Source organism: Carettochelys insculpta, chromosome 7 (genome assembly GCF_033958435.1).
Source record: "Carettochelys insculpta isolate YL-2023 chromosome 7, ASM3395843v1, whole genome shotgun sequence".
Lineage (NCBI taxonomy): Eukaryota > Metazoa > Chordata > Testudines > Carettochelyidae > Carettochelys > Carettochelys insculpta.
In genome coordinates, this window is record NC_134143.1 from 43,422,253 (window position 1) to 43,445,359 (window position 23,107).

The window sequence follows — 23,107 nt, forward strand, 5'->3', positions numbered from 1 at the left end:
TGAATATGTATTGTGGCGCTTCATTAGTAAACTTTGAAATGGCCATTTACATGGCCATTTTGAAGTTTGGGGCTAGTGTCGACACGGCCAGATGAATCCCAAAGATGGTGGATAGCTACTTCTGAGAGTCAGCTAGAAAAGGCATTCGCTATCCATTACTTCTTACTATTTATTCTTCCCTCTGGGGCAGCTCTCCCTAGTTTTGTCAAAGAGAATTGTACTGTAAGTTATTGGTAATGATTTAGATTCACCTCACCTAGATTTGTCTACACCACACAGCTTTTACCAGCATGGCTGTGTCAACGTGGCCTTGTCACTAAAAGTTGGGCAGTGTAACCACTGTGAGTTGGCACTTTTGGCAACAAAATATTTCCACCACCCCACAAGTGGGATTCATGTTGTGGCAGAAGTGCTCTCCTGTCCAAAAATGAGCCATTTCCACTGCCACTTGATGCAGCAAAACTTTTGTCTTGGGAATGGGGGTGATTTAAGCAACTATGAATGACAAACGTTTTGTTGCTCAATTGGCAGACTAGACAAAACCATAGAAAATAAATGTGAGCAAACAGGCAGTTGTAATGCTCTTAGGAAAAAAAATATACAGTTTAAAGTTCCATTATGTCATCCTTACCTGAAGCATAATCCCTTCGTGGCACACTTGGAGGGGGTTTATTTTTTATCCTATAAATAACATTATTACATGTATGAGACAATAAATAATAGTTTCAGGAAGGCTAGCATTAGCCAGACACATAGTAAAAGCTGATGACAAAAGATATTCTGCAACTGAAGACACAGGTCATTGTCACAGACACTCAGCCAATAGCTGTAGGCAAATGCTCTGAAAGAGGGTACTTGTTGGAAACAGCCAAGAATACAGACTACAATCCAAGTTTTTTGTTAAGAACTTTTAAAAAAAAGAAACATATACAAAGGAGCAGAAGCTACAGAGCATTATACATTAAATACATGTGCTTGAAGAAGTAAGGCCTGTTTAAGGTTTATAAAACTCCTAGGAATGGCTTATATACGAGGTAAAAAACCAGCATAGTGCTCTCTGCGGCTATGTTTACACTGCAGGTTTTTTCAATGCTACTTATTTCAACATTCTAATGTCTAAATAAGTAATGTCAGGAAATCACATTCACACATCCACAGCATTGCGAAAGGGACTGTTCATTTGCAGCCACAGTTCACTGTCACAGCATTGCAAAAGGAGACTTCACATGAGCCGGTAATAGCTGTGCTTTGTTCATCTACCCTTTGGATCTTTTGGTGGTGAGGGGACGGCCAAAATTGTCCTGAGAATTGGAGTAATTATTCTGAGGGAAAAGCACTCTGATCTGGAGTTATACTGCTTGGCTGTGTGAATGCTTTGGTGTTTGTTTGTATATTTGTTTATTTTAGGTTTTTTGTTTTGTTTTGTTTTTGGAAAAAAGGGGGTTTTCCCCTCAACACGCCCCCACTTCCCAAAAACAAAACAAAACAAAACAGAACAAAAACAGTGTAGACAAGCCCTGGTTCTAATTTACAACTCTGGATTTGCATATGCTCTGAATTCTAACTGAGGCTTAAAAGTTCCCCCAGGCTGTCTCTCAGGCCAGATTCTGATCTCGCATACAAAGATACTGTACATCTATAGCTTTTGCAGTCAGTGGAGTTACTGACTTATGTTAATATCAGAGCAGAACTGGGTCCTCAGCCTTTGCATCTGTAATGTATGAGGTACTGCATGTTTGATTCAATAGTGAAAGTACTAACACAGTAAGGCCATGTCTACACTAGCCCCCTCCTTTCAGAGAGGGCATGTAAATGAGGGATTTCGGCAGATGCTAATGAGGCGCTCCCATGAATACGGAGCATGATGGCGGGCATGCAATTAGAAAGTGCCACTTTCAAAATGTGTACCTCCCATGTAGGCAGGGGCCTTTTGAAAGGACCCCCTGATTTCGAAAGCCCCTTCTTCCCACTTGGTTTCATACTAATTATTATTCATAAGGGAATACCACTGGAATAGCTTTGATTCTGTAGTACTGAGTGAGCCAAAAAATTATTTATAGAAAGATTGAAACATTCTACATAGGCTACTCTTCAGTTATAACTGAGCTATGCTATACCTAGATTTTAAAATCATGCACATTCCTGTTTGTTTAATGGCAAACCTCAGGAAAGCACTTCTAAAGAAGCGCAGTATAGTGATCTATTTATTACTGACATTACCTCATAAGGAGAGGTACACATTTCTGTTGAATTATTCAAGTCAGATTGAATAGTGACAGAGAGAGAGCTGTGTTAGCCTGTGTGCTATCAAAACAAAAAAAACAGTCATGTAGCACTTTAAACACTAAAGTAATTTATCACCTAATAAATTATTATGTTAGTCTTTAAAGTGCTACATGACTGCTTTTCAAGTGAGACTGAATGATTCATATGGGATATTACCTGCTTGAATGGAAGTATCTGAAGCTAGCAATGTTTTGGGTTTTTTTAATATTAATATAAATTATTAATACACTTTGCATGAAAATGCCCTTTTAGAATAATTTTTAATATGTAATCCAGCTATTTTCCTTAGCACTAATGAGACCACATCCCAGTCCTAAGCCAATGTCAAAATCAATGAAGAAACTCCCATTGACTCCAATCAGGTCCCAAAACAGTGCTTCTGGGGATATTTGTCCACAGAGCTAAGCGAACAATTTATTGGGAAAAATGTCCACGCTGATTGTAACATTTTCTTGTGTGCTTCGTGATGGTCTCTGAGCCATTGTGATTTCTTCAATTTATTCTCTTATTTTCCCCATTTTTTGTTTTTGTTTTTTTTTAACAGTTTGCTGCAAGAATTTGATACTCAATATTAAAGACATGAGCATCCTGCTTACTTGTGACTGTTCAGCTAAAATTCATATATAAATGTTGTTTCTGTTCTCTGATTGGCAGAATGCATCTGATTGTATACCCAGATGTGCAAACTGTAAGATTTGATTTCTGCCACAGTTTGTGCTGCAGGCTGAACCTCTCTGGTCTGGCACTCTCTCATCTGGCAACATCCGTGGTCTGGCATGATTTTAGTTATCTGGATATCTGCTTATCAGGGGTATGGCCAAGTTTCACGTGATCGCATAAAGTTTATCTATAGCCACCTGTCCTGGCTTGCAGTGTTCTAGCTCTAATTTACCCCTAAATTTCGTCTAAGAGCCCAGTAAGCAGTAGAAGTGCTGGTACTGCTGCTAGACAATATTGACCTCCTGTGGTCTGGCAAATTCTCTCATTTGGCACTGGTCAGGTCCAAGGGTGCCAGATTAGAGAGGTTCAACCTGTAATAAAACTGTACTGTTCTAAATTGCAGGAAGTGAGCATAAACACATGCATGATGCAGGTATGGCCAAAATGAATTCATTATCAGGCTCAAATATCAACAGAACATTTTTCAGAGTTTGCCAAGCTTTCTTAATCCTTCCTGAATGGCTATTAGTGTCAGACTAGCTGAGTATAACTTATGCTGCAGGAAATAAGTTATTAAACGTTCTTAAAAGAATTATCCCTACATCTCATCCAGGTTAGCACACGAATATCAGAAAGAAATAATCAGGGCCACTGCCAGGGGAAAAAGGGCTGGTGCTTTGTCCCAGCTCTAGGTTTAATAAAAAGGTGCCCACAAATCCAGCACGCCATTCTGTACTGTGCTGGAATCATGCTGAGGTGCACAAGAACACCAGAGAAAAAGGAAAATCATGGAAAGGAAGCCCATAAGGTCCCTTCTGAGAGAGGGGGGAGGATAGGTGGGTTGGCCCATATGGTAAATGGTGGGAATCATAAATAGGGAGGTTTTGCTTCAGTAATTTGAGAGAGACTGTATATCCTGGCAGTGGCCCTGGCAGAATACATTAAATATGTTTCGACAAAAGCATAAGAAACACAGAAGAGCTCTACATCTGAGCCGTCTATCATGCCTTGTGTAATTCTGAAATAGCATACCGATCCCAAGTATTTTTCCCAGTTTTGCAAATTAAGGCCACTTGTTCATTTTGGAACCTAAATAGCAATAGAAAAGAAATTATGTTTCTGTCACAGAAATTTATGTCAACATCTGTGTTTGTTAGTTTCTTCAAATATGTTAGTTATTCTAAAATTCAACCACAAAGCCACGTAAAAAATACTGCACCGTGTTAGTACTATTTAGTGTATGCCAAACACTGTGTCACCTTGGTCTCATTGAAGTCAGTGGGAATTTTGCCATTGTCGACAAATTAATAAATATGTTCATCTATCATACTTGTACCCTTGAGGACTGCTTTTTGTGAGCAATGCCAATATACATAATTCTGTCCTGTTTAATAGCAAAACTCCAAATGACTTCAGTAGAAGAGAATCAAGTCCTGTCTAAATGCATATTGTTTGCGGAGGAGATCACAGTTGCTCTAAACATATCTTTTGTAGTACCCAGAGGTACTGAGACCTCATCTGGGGTGAGTGAAGTCTCTGCTCTACAGCCTTGGCTTAGAGTCAGCTGGCCTTCACCTCATGTGGTAGAGTGTAGGGCTTTAGACCCTAGGCTTGCAGGTTCCATCTCTGGGGTCAGCAACCCAGGTCTGTCAGCATTACAACTAGTGCATTGGCTGAGAAGAACTGCTGGAAGGTCTCAGAAGCTCAGGACATGCTTCCTCAGCCCAGGGAAGCATGTACTACCCAGAGGCACTGAGACCTCATCTGGGGTGAGTGAAGTGTCTGCTTGAGAGCCAGCTGGTCCTTAGCTCCTGTGGTAGAGTACAGGGCTTTGGACCCTGTGCTTGCAGGTTCTATGCCTGGGTCTGTGGGCATCACACTTTTATCAGCAACACAGGCAATTACATCAGAAGTGGTTCCAAAAGATATCATAATGGCAAACAGTTTCATTTACTTTGCATTTTGACCCATATTGCCCAGTGTTTAAGAAAAGTTTTCTTTAGTTTTACTATTGTTGGTCCTTCCATGCAGGATATATTCTTCTTGCCCATTTCTGCTTGCAGGGTGATTTTTTTATTATGTTGCTTTCTTCAGTTAATATTATGTTTTTACTGTATTTATTGTTGTGCAGTACCCTGAGTGCACTACATAAACACAACTATTATTCATTGAACCTGTCAATTTTGTCAGAATTCTGAACTAGAGAAATTAAAGTGATTGATAACAACCCAGTCCAAAATTAGAATCTCATGGTGGAGTGGAATGTTTTGTTGTTGCTTTGGAAGTGTCAGGTGATAAAGAAAGGCTCTAAAATATTTATGAAGCTGTCCATGAGTGTTATTAATGTTCTTGATATGGTTTTACGTATTTCTTTTTGCACAAAACTGTGGTCCAGTAATGTTTATGGCTACATGATATAATATTTTTGACTTTAAGGGACTCTTCCATTTTATTAACAAAAGGCATTGAGCATCAATAATAAAAAATCTGAAACCCATTACATTGGCACATTGAAACACTAGTTTCTTTTTAATTCCGCTAAATTACTTATATAATTATACTGTTTCTGTTTTGTTACATCTTTCTCCAGGTGCTTGGGTTTGTTTTCCTGACTGGTTTGAAATATGATGTACTCAGTGTACAGTGAGTAAAACACCGCACATTACAATCTCAGTAGGAAATCATGATCTGCACAGCAACTAAATGTCCCAGCCTGTAAGCAGAATAGTCTGGAGAGGTAGCTGTGTTAGTCTGTATCTATACAAAACAAAGAAAGCAGTCATGTAGTACATTAAAGACTAATAATATTTATTAGGAGATGAGCTTTCATGGGACAGAACCACTTCTTCAGATCTGGAGAATAGCAGGATTATTAATACTTATACCAATAATACTTTCCAGGGTTATTCTCCAGATCTGAAGAAGTGGGTCTGTCCCACAAAAGCCAATAAATATTAATGTTAGTGTTTAAGGTGTTACAGTACTGCTTTTTTGCCTGTAAGCAGTTACATACACAATTAAAGGTAAGCGTGGGCATGTTGGCAGGATCTGGGCCAAATATCTCATTTCACAGAGAGGGAGATTGTGATTAAGTGGAGAACAAACAACAAGAGCAGGTGGACTTTTAAGAAACAAAGACAGTGATTCTTGGTTCTCTTCTCTGTAGTTACTTATATTCATACAGCCATCAGAAGGACTCACAAACACACACACACAAAACAATTAAATATATTCTAATTTCCTCTCAACAAAAATAATTTCAAGTAGCCTAGAATGTGAGCTCTCAGAGGCAGGAACTACTTGTTTACTTATCTATAAATCACCTGTCTCAATGGGAGTAGACACTGTTTTAATGCAAATTATTAATGAACAGAATATATTCCAGGATTGCTCAACCAGTCTTCATTTAAGACTTGTAGTACAAACGTTCTGTGAATAATCCATGGGATGCATTCAGGCCTGGTGTAAAGAGGTGCACTTACACTGACTTCAGTAAAGTTGGATACTACTTAAGGAAGACCTACACTACAGAGGAAGGGCAAATTAAGGTATGCTGTTTCAGCTAAGTTAATTATGTAGCTAAAGTCAACATACCTTAATTTGGGTTTCTGTGCCATATCCACTAAGGGAGGTCTACAGGACCTTATGATCCCATTGATTTCCCTTACTCCTAATGGGCAGGGGGGGGGGGGGGCAGGCGTACTGTGGTTGATGGGGGCTCCCTGTAAATTCAATTTAACCTGACCCTACTCAGTGTGCTAAATCAAACACCCAAATATCAACTGCAGTAGGGTTGCTTTTCCCTGTAGGGTAGATGTACTCTGAGACTTGGCCTGCATTTGAGCCCACATTTTGCATTTCTCATTGTAAAGACGGAGAAGAGACACTACAGAAAACAAATTCATTTTCTTCCCTCGAGTGTGTCCATTTCTTTGAAAACCTATGTTTCCACAAAAGCTTGACATGTCTGGAAGCTATAAGGTAGCTGAGATGGACTGATGTCACCTATATGCAGAAAAAGCAGCCACAGCCCACAAAAAGAACAACAGGTTTGGCAGGGACTGCCAAGATTTAGTCTGAAAACAATACATTAACTCATGTACACCAGGTTCTGTCTCTGTACCAGGGAATCTTCTATTCTTACTGTTATTACTAATGTCTGTAATTTTGTCACCCTGTGACATCTGGTGCTTTTTTGAAGCCCTAGCTCCATGTGTATCTCAGCTTTAAACAAAGATTATGTTTTTAGCCCTCTTGGTTTCAGAAAAAAGCATGACGTGACCACAGTGCAGCCTAAAGGCAAAGATGAGACAATTTAAAAATATTTTTCCAGCAACCATGATTGTTGCAAGCTAGACTTTTGAGTTTGAATGTGTGTTGATGACAATGACTCCCTAGTGCCTAGAGAAATAGAAATTCACCCACTCCCCTGGCACCCCGCTTCCTTAGGGCACACTTTATTTCTTAGTTTACTGGTTAATACTGAGTTCTATGCTTGCTTCACCCTTCAACAGACTCCTTCCCCAGCCTGTTCTTCTGGTGGCTGGCTCTTTAAATCTGGGAGCATTGAAGAGCTGTAGCCCTGTAATGCCCATTTTGTATCTGACTGATGCAGGCTGTTACTTCCCTCCTGACAGGCTTCTACCTACATTTAACTCCTATTATTTTTCAGTTCTCCTTCTTAAAGAGAGGGCACATCCTCAAAGCCATACTCTTTAACTCAGGATTTCATCCCCAGGTGAAAACAACTATGTAAAATGATTTTCTCTGAAAATTATAACTCTGAGATCCTTCTTTCATTTGTGGAATGTGCTTTATTTTGGATGCTTTGCTGCTGACCCACTATGAAGTTATTAAGTCTAATTGCTCTAAAGCTGCTCCTGTGACATTATTTTTTAAGAAACCCAAGGTTTTGATTCAACTTCATTAGGGCAGATTCCTCCTTACATCAATTGCGTTTCATGCACATCCAGAGCTCTGCAATTTGTACATACATCCTGGTAAAAACCCCTGTAAAGGCAAAGTATGTTTCAGTTGCTGAAGGCTCTGTCAAACTGACAACAGCCCAGCCAAAGGTTAGTCTGATATTCGCCCTTCCGTTGTGCTGTTGTGCCCATGTGTAGACTGTGATGAGGTTATGTGACATCTGAATATGAGATATTCTGCAAGCCACAGGCATATTTACTTGTAACCAGCTGCATGAAGGAAAAAGTGTAACCTTTAGTATTGAATTTCCTTGCTTCATTCTCATGTGCATCCCTGGACTACAGTGAGAGAGCGCTCTATCACACAATAGCTGTGTCTACACGTGCACGCTACTTCGAAGTAGTGGCACTGACTTAGAAATAGCGCCCGTCGCGGCTACAAGCGTCGGGCGCTATTTCGAAGTTAACTTCGACGTTAGGCGGCGAGACGTCGAAGTCGCTAACCTCATGAGGGGATCGGAATAGCGCCCTACTTCGACGTTCAACGTCGAAGTAGGGACCGTGTAGACGATCCGCGTCCCGCAACGTCGAAATTGCTGGGTCCTCCATGGCGGCCATCAGCTGGGGGGTTGAGAGATGCTCTCTCTCCAGCCCCTGCGGGGCTCTATGGTCACCGTGGGCAGCAGCCCTTAGCCCAGGGCTTCTGGCTGCTGCTGCGGCAGCTGGGGATCCATGCTGCAGGCACAGGGTCTGCAACCAGTTGTCAGCTCTGTGTATCTTGTGTTGTTTAGTGCAACTGTGTCTGGGAGGGGCCCTTTAAGGGAGCGGCTTGCTGTTGAGTCCGCCCTGTGACCCTGTCTGCAGCTGTGCCTGGCACCCTTATTTCGATGTGTGCTACTTTGGCGTGTAGACGTTCCCTCGGAGCGCCTATTTCGATGTGGTGCCGCGCAATGTTGAAGTTGAACATCGACGTTGCCAGCCCTGGAGGACGTGTAGACGTTATTCATCGAAATAGCCTATTTCGATGTTGCTACATCGAAATAAGCTATTTCGATGTTGGCTTCACGTGTAGACGTAGCCAATGGGTTCCATTTCATGTACAAGGACAGGACAACTCCTACTTAGCACATACTAAAATAATACTTTTCAGTTTCAAATATAGCCTTCATGATTATTGTTACTTAAGTGAAGTGGTCTACGTACCGCTACATGGGACTGTTAACCACACATAGGTGTGTGGGTTACATAAGTACAGTGTTCTGTGTGCTTTTGCATTTTCAGTGTCTGAATTGTACTGATAGACAACATTGAGTTATTCTGTGTATTGTGTCCTATCACTGCAAATGCATCCTGAAAACCTGGAAAAAAATATTTTTCAAAAAGTTCATAATATATCTTGTACACATCTTTCTAAACAACACTAATCAATGATCCATGGATTATCAGATTGTCACATACGTATGTTAATCCCACATGAAAGAAATGTTTTAAAAATTAGTGTGTATGCTTAATAGTTCTTGTGCTAAAAGATTTGTCTGACTGTGGAAATAAAGGATGGCTTATTCGTATAATCAAACAGGAAGAAACACCTGTATCTATCTACACATTCATTTGATTACTTTATGATAATCATTCTGCAATTTACTGCTGGACTAAGAATTTTAGGTTAGGGTTTTAGTTTTAAGGATTTCTTCTAAAACGTCTTGCTATGTTTGGAAAGTAGATGTATTGAGAGAACTGAATTCAATGAGTGAGTTTTGAATTTTATGACTGATTAGTTGCATGAAGGTAGGAGTTCAGATTAAAATTAAATTGTCGAGGGTAGACAGACTATAGGGCTAATGAGAAAGGGGACACACAGACTTTGCCTGGGAGTGTCACCCTCAGTGAACACATTACATGTAGATATTAACTGACCCATCAACAGCTTATATGATGGAATTAATGTTGGGCCCAATTCTGCAACTGCTTCCATTGATATTAATGGCAATCCTGCATGTGGAGCAGCTCTGTAATAAAGCTCTGGAACAGGGGTGAACAATAATTTTTGCAGAGGGGCCATTCTACAAATTTTGGTACCAGTTGTGGGCTGGCTCTGGGCTCCGTAGAAGGGCTGGGACCTTGGGCAGAAAGGTTGGGGCTGGGGGCTACAGAGGGAGACAAAGAGTGTGTAAGTATGGAAGAGAAACACCTTGTGTGTGACAGACTGAGCGTGTGCTGCAGTATATATGTGACAGTGGCTGTATGTGGCACAGACTGGATGTGCATGACAGTGGCACAGAATGTGTGGGCTGGCGGCTGCTAGTTAAGTTTCTGAGAGAAGCCACCCCTCTGTCTCTTTAAGAGAAATCTGCCCTGCTCTGCACTCCTCAGTGAATCACTGACCGTGCAAGCTTCAGACTAGAGCAGCGCCATTGTGTGTCCTCCTCTCCTAAATCCCTGCTCTGCAGAGATGGGGTTCAGGCACAGGGGAACACCCTGACTTCAGCACGCCCCTCTTTTCTTCACCCCTCCCCCACTACACAGCTAGCAGGAGAATCCTAGGGGCAGCCCAGCTGCAGATGGAACTAGATTGCGGGGAGGGGCAGCTTAAAACATGCTGCTGGCTGTAAGTATGAATGCTCTGCTAATCAGCTGGGCAGGCCAGAGAGGAATGCTTGGCAGGGCAGATCCAGCCCCTGGGGCTGATTTTGCCCACCTGGATCTAAAAAACACACACCCCTACCCTCAGAATTGCCACACAACATGTTACATGTTCTTAACTTTAAACAATATACAATTATAGAAACATCTTAACTTACTTTTTGAACTTGCTCATTATTCCACTTTCATTTTTCTTGATGTCATGTACAATCTTTTGAAGCTGCCTATAAGAAATTGAACAAAATATCATGAAAATCACATAGGTAAATGTCTGATAAATGTAATTGACACATCAAAAAGTGTTTGTTCACTATTAAGTATTTTACTTGCTACATTCACTTGTACATACATAAGATTTGTCCACCTTTGAGCAGAATCCTCTATACAAGATGCCTCACTGCCTAGATTAAAGAGAAAATTTTGACTCCATTAAACAATTGTTTTCAGAAACAGGATTGACAGTTTTCTGCATGTGGGTAGGAATTTATCTGGCTTCTGATCTACACGTTGCTTACACAGCCCAGTAAAAACATCACACTACCACTGTATGTCTTAGAATCTTATCTGAAAGATTTAATCTGCACAGAAGGGCAGTGATGGATGCCCTTTGCCCTTTGGACTCACCAAAACAAAATAATATCCAACCTCACTATCTCCTCAGTAATTGTGGGTGTCTCTTGAAATTAATCAACATAATTTTCAACAGAAATTGGAATGAGTTGAGAATCAATAAAACTAAACTGGTTAATAATGTAATTTGCATAGAAGATGTGTAATTGTGTCTGTATGGGCCTGAAATCCACGGCTCAAGCTCTGAATTTGTGTCACTAGCATGTGTATCACATAGTGGTTAGAGGCTAGGGCTCAGATTTACTGAGCTTTCCTCCAAGCTCTGCCACTGATTAGAAGGGACTTTTTCCTATTAGTGACAGCTGATTTATTTGTGCTTTCATTCCTTATCCATGGAAAGAGAATAATACTACTTTTGTTACTTTTTTAACTGGAGAATCTAGGGGCTTAATTCAATAATGTTGTTAAAGCACTTGGGGGTTCTTGGGTGGAAGCACTATAAAGGAACAAGTGTTATTTGTATATTAAGAAGGCTCTATTGATGAATAAATGCCATAAGCTAATTCTTCCCTGCGGCAACTTCGAAGTGGTAAACTTCGAAGTGCCGGCTTGCACGTAGCCACAGCTAACCTGCCAGTACTTTAAAGTGTCTGGAAAACTTTGAAGTCCCTTTACTCCTCAAAGTTTAACACTTCGAAGTTGCCATGGGGGAGAATTAGCTTAATGAAGTGTTGCATGTGCAGCACAGCACTTCGTTAATAATGTCCTGACATCCTACTTACCATCCTCCCTTCGAAGTAGGGAGGTAGTGTAGACATAGCCAATAGGAGTTGTGGGGGCAAACAGTTTACTTTTAGGAAAAATCTGGACAAGCTTCTGAATGCAACTCGTGATGATTGGGGGTAAGGATCAGCAGCCCTCAAGCTCACTTGTGATTTATGTTTTATGTTCCCATAAGCTTGTGCTTCAGGGTTTCACATGATCACCTGAAGGGGTTAGAAAGGCATTCTACACCTCTGCCACACTGTATTCTGGTGTGATGTCATCATGCATGTGTCTCTTGCTTTTGATGCACCAGAGATGGCTATGCCTGGAAATGGGAGACTGGACAGGGTGGGCCAGTGTGAGGTGTCATTGAACATTCTCTCTCAGGTGCCTGGCTGGTTGGTTCTTTTTCACATGCTCTCATGAATGAATAGGGAAGGGGGTAATCTCTTCCTGAGGTAACTTGAGCCCAGGGGAGCCAATGGGAGTGGAGTGATTTTTCTGAGCTGAGAACAACTGCAGTTTTCAGGGCTTTTGTCTGTTGGAACAGCAGATAGAAAAGACAGAGAGAGAATGTCTCCCAGAAGATTGGAATGAATCTCATAAATATCCTGACCATCTCAAGATCAGCCATAGCGATGTAAGGAAAAAGGAACTGTATAGTTAGATGTGATCAGGTTATGGTTATTTTGAATTTGGTTGGATTGGCTACTGATGTTTGCTTGCTACTTTGGTCTTGTTGTTTGCTGCTCTGTTTCTTTTTTTGTTGTTGTTTGACTTGAAATTTTTAACCCCTGTAACATTTAAGCTGAAACCCAGGGAAATATTTTTCTCTGCATGCAACCTATGATTTCTTTTCTCTTGTTTTGTGAATAAATCAGTGTTTTTAAGCAATTTATCTGATACCTGTGTCATAAGAAGAGTTTGTGTATGTTTGTGCCTTAGACAAAAAGGTCAGCTACTAAATTGCAGTTTTTGTGTTGGCTCTCTCTCTGGAGGGAGGGTTAAGAGCTTGGGGTGCCCCTATGATGGTAATCCCAGGTGTATCATTCTGAGTTAAGGGGGTTTTGTTTTACGTGGGTACTGGCAGCATACCTTCCAGGGTCCAGGGTATCTGTGACCTTGGGAAGTTTTTAAGTGAAGCCTTTGTATAAGCAAGGTGTTCTAAGTTTTTGCAGGCCCCACTTTCTACACTCAGAGGTTCAGATTGGGAACAGAGCCCTGACACATGCTTAGGGCCTAACTATTTGCCATATGTGGGGCTGAGAAGGAATTTGCCCCAGGTCAGGTTGGAAGTGACCTTGGGTGTTTCTTGGGGAAGCAGGTATCTTACAAAATTTCTCTTCCATTGCTGGAGGTCTCAGGCACAAGTGCACCTGGGTTCCATCTATTCTTTACCAATGGCACACAACAGTCTGGAGTCCTTTGATCTGTTACACTCTGGTTTAATTTCAGGTACTGGGTTTTGTGTGCAGGTGCTCAGTGGAGTTGATGGCCTGTGATACACAGGAGATGAGGCTAAATGATGTGATAGTCTCATCTTCACGTTGGTCTATATGATTCTTGATGACCACTGAATCCCCCTTTTCAGCTCTGACTAGAGCTATGTTATTTAGAACCAGGCTTACAAATAAAGAGAAACAGTTGCATGAACCTTTAGCTAAGGTTCTGACTGCTCTTCTCCCTGAATCTCCTAATTCATGTACACCCCACTTGTGGCCCCAAAATCTCACACAGTCTCCTTGTTATCCTTCTGCAGGGGCTGGCGGAAGAGTAAGCTGTATCAGCAAGGGGTCTTCTATCAGTGGGTGCCTATTTTCAGTCTCTTGTCTTAACACACCTCTTCGCAGAGTTCTGTGAGGCATTTCCCGCTGACTCCTTTGGCACTTTGAGGAGCAGTGGATCGTGTCAGGGTTCTCTGTAGGGTGTCCCACTCTGGTTCCCTACTGTTACCCCTTATTCTTGTCCCCGTTGTTCCTGTCCTTTGGTGCTGACTTGCAGCCTGTGTCCAGACTCCCCCTTCCCTCCTCAGTGGATATGGGGGACATCTAGTTTCAGCTGGCCTAAACCCATTTGTCCCAGTACTTGCAAATAGTACACTTACAGGAAACAGGTGTAAGAATGATCACAGGAAGCGGGTATTTTCCTTGAATACTTATGTCAAGACTATGTGTGCACCAAACCGTATTTTGAAAACCAGTGTCTCTAATATCTTACAACTTCCAACATACTTGTCTCTAAAAGTAGGTAGAAGTTACCCCTATTTCTATATCAAAACAAAAAGTAGTCAAGTAGCACTTCAAAGACCAGCAAAATAGTTTATTAGGTGAGCTTTTGTTGCCCATGAAAGCTCACCTAATAAACTATTTTGCTAGTCTTTAAAGTGCTACTTGACTGCTTTTTGTTTTGATCTGTATAGACTAGCACAGCTTCCTCTCTGCTACTATTTCTATATCCTCTCTCTCAGCACAACAGCGTGGTTCTTTCAAAATGATTGGTGAGAGGAAAATTAGTATGTGTACGGCATATATTGGAAAGGCTAATGAATGCAAAGGCTGTAGGACCTCTCTGTGCTCTCTGAATGTCTGACGGTGCCTAAGGACAAAGCTAGTCCATAGATGGCTCAACATGTGATGTCCATATGTGAAACAGAAAGGGAATGGTTTATTTTGTGTGCATCATAATTCTTTCCTGTGACACACTGTGCAGTCAAAGAGCATGTTTCATGACTGGCAAACAACGTTGTCATGTATAGCTTCTTCCATACAAACTGTTCCTCAAATTCTTCCCAAAGTTAAAGTAAAAAGGAGAGAGAGAGAGAGAGAGAGAGAGAGAGAGAGAGAGATGAGGAAAAAGTGTGTTTATAAATTTCATCTAAGATTTCAATTTTATCAGGTTAAGAGATAGAGAAAAAGCTATTTTCAGTGAGATCTCTGTAATAAGGACATTCTCGCTCCAGACACTTGAAAGTTTATCCTGTATCTACCAATACTATACATTTCTGAGGACATTAAAAATTAACTATAGAGAGTGGGGCTGGTGAGAGTTTCTGGGCAGTCGTTTCTGCAACCCTACTAAAACTCTCACAAGACTCCAAACCCTGCAGAGATTAATGAAATCAGAATTGGGTGTAGTGCTGAAATATAAAGAATTTTAGGAACAATGCTAACAGCAAAGACAGTGAGGGGAATGGCAATGAAGCTAAATAAAGCTTACAAAGACAGTTTCTCTGCTCTGGGTGTTGACAGCTCCCCATTAGACACTGGCAATGGCTCACATCTCCCTGTCTGATGTGACTTGTTTTTTCCTCTTTTGATAAGGACTGTTGATACCAGGCCATTTCCACCTTGCTGAATAGACCTTGTCAGCTCTGGCTCTCCCCCTTTTACTGGGACCCCACTCTTTAAATACTCCTCTGAAACCACACCCTACTCATGCATCTGATGAAGCAGGTCTTTGCCCATGAAAGCTTGTGCTCTAAAATATCTGTTAGTCTATAAGGTGCCACAAGACTTTTCGTTGTTTTCGAAGCTACAGACTAACATGGCTACCTCCCAGATACAAAGCAGCAGAAGTTGGAAATGAAGTGCTGGGGAAGTTGTACAGATGTCATTGCAAAAATATAGCTTTCTATCTCAGTATTGGGGGAATCCAGGAACTTCTGCTATTTGCAGTTCTTGCTGAATTGTCTTTTGCACCCCTGGAAAAATTTCTACTCTTAAACTTGGCAAAAAGAGAAATACCCATCTAAGTTTGTGCTAGAGACCCAGATTTTCCAATTTTGAAAGATTCTACACTGGGGAGGGTTTATGCTGGCAGCAGAATTAGAAACCTGTTAAAGGCAAAAAGGAAAGCTATGAAAAGACATAGTGAGGTGAATTTAAATCTATAAACTATCAAATGACCTACTATCTACCAAGTGTTGCCTAAAATCAGTCATGGCTTTAATTTAACAATGACTTTACCTGATTCAAAATAAAACCACAAATATAGTTACAACAAAACAAGTTAGCAAAGTGAGTGGGCCTCTTAATTACTAATTAGTGCATCTTCATTCTTGGTTTCAGTTGCCATCCCATCTCTCTGTGACTGTTTATGGCTGACAAGAGGCCCCTGAATTCTGGGTCTAGAATGTTCCATACCTTAAGCATTACAACCACCCACACCAGCCTGGAAACATCATATACCATACCACAGATCTGGCCCTCATTTGGGGGGCTCTGAGTGACCACTCATTTTTGTCAAATAGACCAACAATAATAATAATTTTGGGGTGTGCACAGAGGCAAAACCCATAATACGGAACATCAGATATGGCCCCCAGAAGCCTTGTACACTACTGATTCTGTTGTGCCATTTAGGCACGGCCTGGCATTGTGGTGGCTCAGATGAAGACCGCCCTACTGAAAGCTCTGCAAGTATTTTTCAGAATTCTTCCCAGAGCTCTGTGCGTGTGTGCGTGTGTGTGTGCGCGTGCACACAGCACAGCCTCCTAGTGTACCAGATCATTTTGTGAGTTGCTGTGGAGAGTGCTGATTTTTTCATTAGAGCAATGAGCATTTGTATGTCACAATTACATATTGCATTCAAACATTACATACCACAAAAATCAGAGTGGCTACTGCCCCCTGCCTCATCTCCCCTCTGTAGTTCAGAATCCTGCTCTCCAAAATGGAGGTAGGCCTCTGGTCTCTGTAGTTATGAGCTTACACACGGGCTCCCTACAGAGAGCGGGGAAAGGAGGGGGCAGGAAGCGGCCAGGTGCCCTGAATCCCAGCATTTCAATGGGGCCCAGAGCTCCTAGGCTTCTCCCCTTCTGCCTTTGGCCCCATCCCTTTTGGGGGTGCAGAGCCAGGGCCCCCTCCCATCTTGCCCTAGGGCCCATGATGACTGTCGGTTCTGCTGCTTACACAATAGTGGCAGGAGAAGATGGTGCCAGAGTCCTGCCTCTGGTATGTGGACTGATACATATACCCCCGTGTGCAGGTGCTATATGGAGAAAGGATGTACAAAAGAGGAGGCCTCTTATATGCTCCCTCACCTTTCCATAAGAACTTATCACAGTCTCGTTCTGTGATAGCATATGCCTTTTCTGATAGTGGGCCCAGTGGAAAGTTTGAATAGAAAGGATATTTAATAAATTCAGGTTGGGAATTACAGCCTGAAACTCTCATAGCCATTAAGGCACTACAGAAAATGTTAAGTGAAAAACAGGAGCAAAGGGAAAATATAAAGGAAGCAGATTGCAGAAGGAAACACACAAACAAACAAACTGTATATAACACGAACAGTTTAGAGATAACAAATGAGACAACTGCTCTAGCCATGGAAGCTGAAATTCAGAGATTGAAATTTTGAAATGTGAAATGGTGAAAAAGAAAACAGTTGTCCAGCTCACTTTGTTGCTATTTCTCATGCTGTCTGTTTGTCTCTCTCACATATACACTTAAACTCACAGGCTGTGTCTACACTAGAAAGTTTTTCTGAAAGATTTTTCGAAAGAAATGAGCTTGTTCGTAAGATCCCCCAGTGTCTACACACAAAAAGAGTTCTTTCAAAAGTAAACTGAAAGAATGCAGTGCTCCTTTCGAAAACACACTTCCACTCCCGTTTCAGGAAGAATGCCTTCTTTCAAAAGCTTTTTTTGAAAGAAAATGTGTGTAGGCACTCTGTAGGGCCCTTCTTTTGAAAGAGCAGTCCTCAGGGCACCTGATGTTTTGATTCCTGACCCATTCTTTCGAAGGAGCAGGGGCTGTGTGGACGTTCTCTTCTGATCTGCTTTTTTGTGTGTGGGTGCACTCTTTTTAAAGAAGTTCTTTTGGAAGACATATTCCTGAAGGGCTTCTTTCAAAAGATCTCTGTAGTATAAACGTAGCCACACAGAGCATGGTCATTGTCTCACTCTCTCGTGCACAGAACATAGCAATACCAAAATAGTCTCCCGCACCTGGTATTTATCTATTTATTTTGGTTGGTTTCTCTGTTAACTTTGTAATTTTATAAACAGACCTGCAAAGGAGAAGTTAAGAAAAGGCTTATTGTTCCGGACAAAGGTGCAGAGCAAGGTTCACTATGAATAAAACTTGCAAGCTCTGAAGAGGATTTGTAAACGTGCTGCCTGAAGTTTAGAAAAGTTTAAAAATCTCTCTTCTCTCCATCTTCACAAACCTAAATAATGGAATAATGATTTACAATCTTTGTCTATGTGCAGTTCAAAATAGTGGTCAAGAGTACAGGAAATGCTCTGTTTTCACAGTAATATTTCTGCATATTATCTTCAACCATCTTCTTTTTCAAAAAGGAGGCAAAGTTCTTATTACGTGACTGTTTTCGGTTTCTAAAACAATCCCACTTTAAAAGGACACAAGTATATAAATTATTCACCAAACACCATTCTTTCTCTGTCCCATTCCTGACATTCACTATTACCCAAGTTAAACTTTCCAAATGTAGCTAATAACAGTTTCTCTCTACTTCACTTGAAGTGCACCACGTGTCCTCATGAATGGAATCTTTTGGAAGTTTCAAACCTCTGAAAATCTCTTCCTCCAATTTCCTAAGTTAACAGAGTCTGTACTATTGAGGCCAGAAATGTGGAATGTAGTTTCCGTCATTTGGTACTCAGGTTCCTGTCACCAAGCTATTTCATCATGACTCCGTGTGTAACTGTCAAAGAATGTTGGAACATTGGCATATACAGCAAGCATGCATATGAAACTGGTCTCATATTTTATGAGATTTATGTTCTCTCTCTGAAGACCTCTGAAGCTGTGAATATATAAACTAGCGTTTTGATTTGGCTTATAGGGAGAAAACTTCCAAGCACCTAGCACATTCTCAACCTTCAACAGAAGGCAGGCAGAATTAACCATATTTCTTCCCTCTGTTTCTCTAAAGGGATAAACCAAAGGAAGTGGAAGAATATCCTTTTTTCCCCCCTCACAATCTGATTTAAAAAAAAATATTAATCAAGGATATCTTATTTTGCTGATTTTATTTTCAATAATTCATTTTGCATCTGAAGACTAAAAGTAGAATTAGAGCAGGTGTCTGTTTACATAGTACACAATGGCCCAGAAATAATAAATATTTAGCCTGTTTTCCATCTCTGTGTGTCCTCTACGTATTCTTGACAAGCAAGATGCTATTCATTCTCGATCACTGCTCCTTCCAGGTCTTGCCCTGTCCCCACCACCTGCTCCCTCTCTGCCTTCCTCTTCTCTCTGTTCACCCATTTCAGGCAAATCCCTGAACTCAAATGTAGCAAATGTCATTTGGAAAAAAAACCCAAAAAACCAACACTCTCCTAAAATTTCTTTCTAAAGAAAATGCAGCATGTTTTCCACTGTATGCCAGATTGTGAAGGCTGGATATGCAGAAGGTACTTAATTAAAAGCACCGTATTTGGAAATAAAAACAAATATTCACAAGTTTTTTGATATACCCTGAAGTTTGTCAGATATTTATTTGCACAAACTTTGTAATAAGGGCAAGTTAGTTGACCTGATGAATACAACATTAAATATTATGGAATATATAATGCCCCCCTTCTCAGTTTTATATTTCTTTCATCACAGGTAAAGTCTGATTAGTTTCTTTCATCAGTATTTCTGTTTATGTTTAAAATATATTCATAGGCCTTCATAAATTATTACATATTACTACATATTTAAACTCACTGAAACAAAGACATTATTTTAAATTAGTCAGAGCAGGTTAGTGCATACATAATAAAGTTCATGATTTTTGAAAAAAGGAACATAATTTATTTTGTGTGATTTTCATAACAAGACATGTTATGAAATTACACGATATGTTTGTATTAAAATATGTTTCCAAATATTTAAGGTACGTCAAAGGATTTTATATCTTAGTAAGGTACTGTTTTGGGTGGAGGTTTCTCTTAAAACTCATTCATCAAATAGTCAGAAGTAAAAGGGAAACTCAGTTGTCCTGCTATCTGGAAGAAAAGTAGTATTATCCCTTTAAGGGCTCTCTTCAAGGGCATGAAAGGAGAGTAGGGATAAAAAGAAAGGATAGGAGGACTTTGGAAACAAGTTTTTGTACTATAGTAATTCAAATCAAAATGCGAATTTTAGATAAGAGTAGTCTTTTGAAGAATTTATTTAAAAAAAAACTTTGCCTGAAGATGCAGGCATTTAAGGCTAAAGTGGAATACTCCAATTACATTTAAATATCTACACAAGGATTTTTCAGATATGTGATTTTATAATCTTCAGCCACAAACTAATGGAAGGTTTAAACCAAATTTTAAACTAACATCCTGTAGACATAGTAATGCACAACTGTATTTGTCAGTAAATAGGGTTGGCGCATGCATGTTAGAAGAAAAAATAGTCATGTAGCACTTTAAAGACCTGAAGGTCTGTGTTTTACTGAAAAGGAAATTTAACAAGCACCTACAAAGAGAGAGTGTGGAACTCTCTTTTATATTCAAATTCAATAAATTAACATGTGGTTTGAACCAGGATGGCAATAACATGGCCCATTATAAGGACTCTTTTACATATTTTGCTTTATCTGACTCTTGACTTCCCCCCGGCTCCTACCACCCCTCTGCTCTTCTGATTTGCCCACCTTGATCACAGTTTTTCTGATTTGTCAACCTTGATAACAATTTTTGTTTCTCTGTGCCTTAAATATTGAATCTGTTCTGGTATTGCTATGGTCTGAAGAAGAGGCTCTGTCCCACGAAAGCTCACCACCTAATAAATTATTTTGTTAGTCTTTAAAGTGCTACTGGACTGCCTTTTTGTTTTGATAGAATATAGACTAACACGGCTACCTCTCTGTTACAATTTATTAGCTGATGACCTTTCGAGGGAAAGAGCAACTTCTGCTACGATTCAACATACGTGTTAAAGGTTTCACTACCACTAATAGTTCTTCCACAAGTTTAATGTTATGCTAATAAGTCTGACAAACTGAAAGCTTTTCACTTTTAAGTTAACAGATCCATTTTGGGGGGGAAGAGTCATCACTATGCAATCTGCAATTGCCTACTGTGGGAGCCTTCAGGAATAGCCAGAATGGGGAAAGATTGAGCACTAAGACACAGGGGAGGCATTGCCTCACCTTGCCTTTTATATCCGCCTCCCATGTCTCCTGTATTCCATGACTTTTCAAAGACAATAGCTAATAGCTCATGTATCTTTTGGATCAGCTCCTTGAATACTTTAGGATGCATTTAATCAGACCCTGGTGATTTGAAGACATCTAACTTGTCTAAGTATTTTTTCACTTGCTTCTGGACCTTCCCCATTTTCACCAGCATACTCTATGTTAGGTGTTCAATCGCCCCCAGCCTTCTTGGTAAAAACCAAAATAAAGAAGTCATTATGCATCTCTGCAATTTCCATACTTTATATTGTTGTTTCCCCTTTTCATTGAGTAATGGTCCTAGCCCGTCTTTAGTCTTCCACTTGCTCCTAATATATTTGTAGAAAGTTTTCTTGTTACCCTTCATTTTTCTAGTTTGAGCTTGTTTTGTTCCTAGGCCTGTCTAATTTTGCACCAACATTCTCGTGTTGGGATCCTCTGGTGGCTCTTCTGGATGTGCAAAGAGAAGTGTGAATAGCCAACCTTTTTTATTCTTTTGCTTGGCAAGCAGTAAACAATCTTACTTTTAGATATGGATCCATCACTCAAGTCTTTTCTCACTGTGCCATGTAAGTATCCCAAAATGAACTGAGACTGCATAAAATTTGGACATACCCTGTATTCAGAACTTCATAAGTTCTGCTACCTGAGATCCACCTGCAACCATGGAAGAAGGAAATTCATTTGCTCCCAATATTCATTAGATAGGCTGATAGAGTTTTAATATCCAGAGGAACTTCATTACTTGATTCCTGCATCAAGTCTAATAACGCTGCTGAGCTGTTTTTGATGGTAATGTTCACTGCAATATTGTAAAACTTGCTGAGAATGGAGATAGGTGATATGTAATCATCAATAATAATATTGTTTTTGGTATACTTTGAACATTTGGGCTTTAGTTTCAGCCAGGTGGCAAGTTTTCCAGCTTCAAAAACTGCTGGATCAGTTCTCCAAAACGTGCAAGGACTTTGGGCTTACCATCAGCCTAAAGAAGACAAACGTACTCAGTCAGGATGTTGCTGAATCCCCATCAATCAGCATTGACAATTATACATTAGAGGTCGTTCACGAGTTTCTTTACCTCGGGTCCACCATCACTGACACCCTGTCGTTGGACACTGAGCTAAATAGGAGGATCAGAAAAGCGGCCACAACTCTGTCCAGACTCAGCAAGAGAGTGTGGAATAACAACAAGCTGTACACTCACACCAAAATGCAAGTCTACAGAGCCTGCATCCTCAGCACCCTCCTTTATGGCAGCAAGACTTGGACCCTGTATGCCCGCCAGGAAAAGAGGCTGAATGTCTTCCACTCGCACTGCCTCAGGTGCACCCTTGGAATATCATGGAAGGACAGAGTGACCAACACCGCCGTCCTCGAGCAAGCTGGAATCCCAACCATGCACACTCTCCTCAGGCAGCGTCGACTCCGCTGGCTTGGCCACATCCACAGGATGAATGATGGAAGGATTCCAAAAGACATCCTGTATGGTGAGCTAGCCTCTGGCAAAAGACCTCCCGGACGCCCCCAGTTGCACTACAAAGATGTCTGCAAGAGAGACCTCAGAGAGGTAGACATCGAGCTGGACAACTGGGAAGAACTAGCAGATGACCGCAGCAGATGGAGGCAGGGGTTACACAAGGGCCTTCAGAAGGGCGAGTTGAGGATCAGACAGCTAGCAGAGGAGAAGCAAGTGCACAGAAAGCACACTAAGGACTTGTCAGACACCCACCACATCTGCAAGAGATGCAGCAAGGACTGTCACTCTCGTGGGTCTTCATAGTCACAGTAGAGGCTGTGAATGAAGTCCTCAATTGAAACTATAAAGGGCGCGATCCATAGTCTATGCAGACTGAAGGATGCCTACTGCTACTACTACTAGGTGGCAAGTTAAGAACCAATGCCAATACCATCAAATATGCTCAGAAGCTAACGGTTGTCATCATCAACAACAACCATGGTATCTTGTGGCTAAAGTGACACTAAAACTTCATTTGCAAACAGGAAACATTGGTCTTGTGCCAATGTTGCATTACAGTGCCATGAATAAGTGTTATTTTCATTTTATTGCATACAGCAAGAAACTGACACAGTTGTAATCATTTTATCTGTGGCTGCAAAAATTTGAAATAGTTGTT

The 23,107-nt window shown here is 40.8% G+C and overlaps 1 protein-coding gene across 6 annotated transcripts in view; it reads right to left on the reverse strand.

Annotated features, from left to right (window-relative positions):
- Positions 1-23,107, reverse strand: part of BLNK (B cell linker) — a 169,766-nt gene that overhangs the window by 35,032 nt on the left and 111,627 nt on the right. For 3 of the 6 annotated variants that reach the window (XM_075000426.1, XM_075000425.1, XM_075000422.1), the window contains 3 exons: positions 10,673-10,738; positions 3,979-4,035; positions 632-681 (listed from right to left, as the gene is read on the reverse strand). In XM_075000426.1, coding sequence (XP_074856527.1) covers positions 632-681; positions 3,979-4,035; positions 10,673-10,738 — 173 coding nt within the window. Of the gene's footprint in view, positions 1-631; positions 682-3,978; positions 4,036-10,672; positions 10,739-10,863; positions 10,916-23,107 lie in introns of all 6 variants that reach the window. The other 3 variants (XM_075000421.1, XM_075000424.1, XM_075000423.1) reach the window with 2 other exon arrangements.